The sequence below is a fragment of the Sinocyclocheilus rhinocerous genome, unplaced genomic scaffold, assembly GCF_001515625.1.
Source record: "Sinocyclocheilus rhinocerous isolate Xijiao unplaced genomic scaffold, SAMN03320098_v1.1 scaffold115, whole genome shotgun sequence".
Lineage (NCBI taxonomy): Eukaryota > Metazoa > Chordata > Actinopteri > Cypriniformes > Cyprinidae > Sinocyclocheilus > Sinocyclocheilus rhinocerous.
The window spans coordinates 2,985,460-2,990,250 of record NW_015650001.1 but is presented as its reverse complement, the minus strand read 5'-3'; the positions used below and the strand labels follow the sequence as shown (position 1 = coordinate 2,990,250).

General features: G+C 42.9%; 1 protein-coding gene across 3 annotated transcripts in view; it reads right to left on the bottom strand.

Annotated features, from left to right (window-relative positions):
- The window catches only part of olfm2a (olfactomedin 2a), a 72,817-nt gene that overhangs the window by 7,338 nt on the left and 60,688 nt on the right, over nucleotides 1–4,791 (bottom strand). For all 3 annotated transcript variants that reach the window (XM_016516233.1, XM_016516234.1, XM_016516232.1), the window contains exons 2-3: nucleotides 4,354–4,503; nucleotides 1,673–1,828 (exon numbers count right to left, since the gene is read on the bottom strand). In XM_016516233.1, coding sequence (XP_016371719.1) covers nucleotides 1,673–1,828; nucleotides 4,354–4,503 — 306 coding nt within the window. The remainder of the gene's footprint in view (nucleotides 1–1,672; nucleotides 1,829–4,353; nucleotides 4,504–4,791) is intronic.

The window sequence follows — 4,791 nt, the reverse complement described above, 5'->3', positions numbered from 1 at the left end:
GGAAGATTATGGTGCTTTGAACATGTATCGATAGATGAGGAATGATTTCTGGAACATTTTGGAATAATTTTCTATGCAGCGTTTGGTGAGATGACTCACACCGCAGCAGAGTGGGGTAGATGGGTAAGTGGTGGTGGTGCGTTTTGAATGATAGTGATACCCTTGGGAGGAGTGTCTGTGGCTTCCATTTTACTCTCTTTAGCAGGCGGCTACATGTTACTCATCTTAAAGTGTGCTCTTCCGTTTAGCCCTCTGTATATTGGTAGTGAGTCCTTCTACTATTCTGAGATCGTGCAGGGCTACAAGCACACTCTCGTATTCAAGGGATAAAAAGCTTTAATAATAAAAGGCTCTGAATCTTAGCCTTTGGGAAAGCAGCTGCTAGCTAAAAAGAAAAAAAAAGCGTAACCTTTTGTATGCACGCACACACACTCATTACTGAAACAAGCTCCAAGTTCTAGGTATTAATAATTGAGGTGCATTTGAATTCTCTCAGAGGACCTTTTGGTATGTCTCAATTAAACACAAAAATCAGAGGTATTGAAGGTTAGTGTCAGTGTCTATTTCATGTAGGGGCAGAGGCGGCGGAAAGAGTTTTAGAGTAGAGCGTCTGGAGGTGGGCAGGTTGTGATGTCACTATATAAAAATAAAGAGCCTGTGAATACTATTTAGCATGCACTGATGTTGCTCAATTTCCAGTCATGTTACCTAATTATTATTCAAAGGGTAATGTACTGGAGGCTTGCTGCTAAAGGCTGTGCAGTAAAACCCACTCCCCTGACCTCAAGAGGCGCACTAGTGACTGGCACTAGAGGCTGCAGTCTTTAGTGTCCTTTTTAGCGAGCTCACCTCCCATGCTGTCTGTCACCGGGTTCAAGCCTTGCTCAGAACGGGCCAAGCGAAACTGTTTGCACTGGTGCCATGACCCAGATAGGGGGTGAATCTAATGGAGTCCAGCTGGTAAAGGCTGTGGAGTTAACTTACTCCCCTGACCACAAGAGGCGCACTTTCGACTGATGTTAAAGGCTGTTTCTTTGTTAGCACACCCACCTCCCATGCTGGCTGTCACCGGGTTCGAGCCTTGCTTGGAACAGGCCAAGTGGAACCAGTTGCACTGGTGCCATGACCCGGATAGGGGGTGAATCATGGAGTCCAGCTGGTAAATGCTATGGAGTAAACTTACTCCCCTGACCACAAGAGGCGCACTTGTGACTGATGCTAAAGGTTTTACCTTGTTAGCACAACCACCTCCCATGCTGACTGTCACTGGTTTGCAGGCTGAGAAGCACTGTTGCAATAACCTTCACTTTGGTGCTTTGAATTGATGGTGTATTCAGATGTCCTTGATTTGAATAGCCTTCTAGATGTTTCAGGTAGTTTTGACATTCTTGAGATCCAGCATCAAGCCAGTTGTACATTTGTTCTGAGATTTTTTCTTAATTTTAAAAATCCTTTTAGTTTTTACCTTTTTTATTGACTGATTGACCCCTTCCCTACATAATCTAAGAATAGTCTCCTGAAATCTCTGCAAGTTCTCCTTGTTCTACTCAATCTGAAACATATTTTAATAACAATGACAATGGGTGAGTGTAGGCGTTGTGAGAGGAAAGGGCACACCTAATTCGCTTTGTTTTTTAAAGTCATTTTGTTTAGGCTGGATATGCTTCAGTACCTGAAAACTCTTGAGGTTGAGGCTGCGTGGATTTTCAGAGGCAGTCTTCAGTTTGCCGTCCACTGTTTTCATGAGGTTCTCTGTGTCTCTCACATACTGCAGGTCTCTGTACGTCCTCAGATCTAGCACCTCCATGGATTGAGTGATATTCTGAACCTGTTAAATACCACAAAACACAAAGTCAAAACAGTGTGATGCATCAGGGCATGTTTTTTTGAGGACACAACAGTATGACGCCTTCAATTTGTTGTAGTTCAAATCAGCCATCATACATATTCAGACCACCCACTGAGCATCTTGCCCACATCAACACACAGGCGATGGGAACGTGATTTCTGATCAGCACACACACCTTACTAGCTCCAATATACTCCCACATACTCCCAGAGGCCACATACACGCACATAGACATTCACACACCCTCCTCCTGGCTGCTCTTAAGAGAATCGAAAAGGACACGGATTGCATGCTGGGATTCTCCTCATGTCCACACTGATGTGCATGAGGTCTCTTGTCTAATTAGCTGATCTGCATAGCTGTCAGACCCAATGGTCACACTTAGCGCGGAGGATTGTGGATGTTTGGACTTGGGCAAGGGTTAGGTGGGATCACATATTCACTCTGCATTCAGTTATTGTTTGTCATGCATGTCGCTTGTCGCAGGAGGACTGAGCATATACACGCTCTCACACACACACAAGAGGCTGGGTGGTGGTAGTTTAATTCTGAACACATCTTTCTCAGAGAAGGACTGACCCAGGTGTCCTCATTAGTCTCTGTTTTATTAGGCAGGAGCATTAGTGCCTCAGCTGCTGGCTTAGCCACACACACATTTTATTGTCTGAGTGGATGAGTTATGTTGCCGTATGATTGTAGATAAGGTGTTGTTTAGACCCTGACAGAGGGGCAAGGCAGGATTTAAGATAGCATTTGTGGTAGGATTTAAAGGGATAGTTCACTCAAAAATTAAAATTCACTATCACTTTGTATGATAAACAGATTGATCCTATATTCCCTCTCACAACATATATGGTGACAAATTTCGAACATCAATGACATCTGGACAAGTGACTTAACCAAGTTGATGTTAGTTGACGTTTAAGGTTCCTATTTGATTTAGTTTGTGTACGCTTGTGTTAATCATTGTTTTGATTTGATTTGAGAGTGAATAAAGCCTTACATTTTAATCTTTTAATTTAAGGGATTGTATTGCTTCAGAAGACCAGAATTTTGTTACCCTTATGTCCTTTTTGGAGCTTAAAAGTTTTGGACCCCAATGACTTTCAGACAAAAACAGCTGAGGCGTTCTTCAAAATGTCTTAATGTACAGTTTCAAACGACATTAGGGCTCATTAAATGATGGCAGAATTTTTGGGTGAACTATTCCTGTAAGGCAGAGATTGTGGCAGAATTTGAGGCAGAGTTATATTGTGGAAGATTGGCTTGACTGTGAGTCATGTGCCTTATTGACTCACTCTGTCTGGAGTCCCAAATTTGTCTTCTCAGGAATCCCTCTCCAAACTGCTTTAATTTCAGCCTCTATTTCTCTGCTTCTCTCTTCATCTCTGCCTCCATCAGCTGTGCTCATTAGCTAGTCAAACAGCTGCTTCCCATTGTAGTGTGATTCCAAAGCTCTCTCTGATTCAGTGAGCGTGATGTTGATGGGGACGTGTGGTTCTTAATGGGTTGCTGTTCACAGATGAGGCTGGAAACCACTGAGGGCTTGGTGAGGAAGGAGGAAATGGGGGCCAGTCAACTGGCTGAGAGTCTAACACTCTATTTATGCCGACACTCTGCATTTAACTGCCAATCGATTGAACTGTGCATATCAGCAGTCTCAATACCCAGCCGTTTCTCTGTAGCAAAACATCTCTCTCTCTCTCTCCTTGATTTCTTTTTATATTTCAAATTCTTTCCCTCACACTACATATGGAAAAGAACGAGGCTATGTTGTGTGTTGGATACTGCAACTGATTGACCAGCTTCATCAGCTATGTTAACAAGGTTGAGTTCCACCAAACAGACTAGCACAAAATCCCCACTTGCCAGCAAAATCCAGTCTGAACCAGCATGGAAATGCATGCTAATCTAAGATAGTCTTTTTAACAGGGCTTTACATCTCTTTCCTTTTTACTTCACACAAAGTCTGTATGTGGTCAGTAGTGTTTAATAGAGTCTTTTCTGTTCCACAGGTGAAAGAAATGTATGACACAGAGTTTGAAAGACATTCTGTCATCATTAACATCCAACATGTGGAGGCAAAATTTTCATTTTTCTGCTCTCAAACAGGCTGTCTATGTGAATCTGAGGCTTTTAGTAAAGCTCTGTGCATTGAGTGCTCCATTTCCTGATTTAGGAGGTACTTTACACTTTTTTTCAGTTGTTCTTTGCCTGGTCTTAGTCTAATGAGCACGATTAGTACAAAAAAAAACCCATCCTACCGGCTGTACCAGCTGAATGAATTCAATTTCACAGCAGTATTTAGGACGCGTCCTCTTTTAGGCGGTTGTTTGCATCATGTACTTTCACAAACTTTCTCTAATGGGGAACAGTATTATGCAATGTTTGGGATCCATGTTTAATGACTGTGTAATATATGTACAAAATATTACTCAGCTAGGATTTGCTCTTGACAAGCGTGTGTTATTTAGGTTATTGTGCATGTAAGAGACGAATGTCACCTTCTCCATAAGCTGACGGAGCTGTCTGCTGCGTGGGTCTCGATTACACATGTTTTGTGCTGGAGCCACAACTGTGCAGATACATTTCCCATCTGCGTCCTGTGCCGAGCTGTAGATCTGCCAGCCCTCCTCTGGGCTCGGATACAGGGCCTGCATAGAGAAAGACATGGAGAGATGAAAAAAGAGAGATAGCGAAAGATGCATGGAGAGACAGAGCAAAATGCATGAGCAGAATAGAATGTGGCATCTGTGAGAGGAGGATGTTTTGATAAGCTTAGACACTTGGAGGAAATAGAGCTGCTTTGGATCGATAAAGCTGCTTTTTTATTGGGGGTGGAGTCAGGAGATGGATGTCTTGAAACAATGTACAGGCTCAAATGCACAGACACACACACACACACACACACACACACACACACACACACACACAGATGTTTG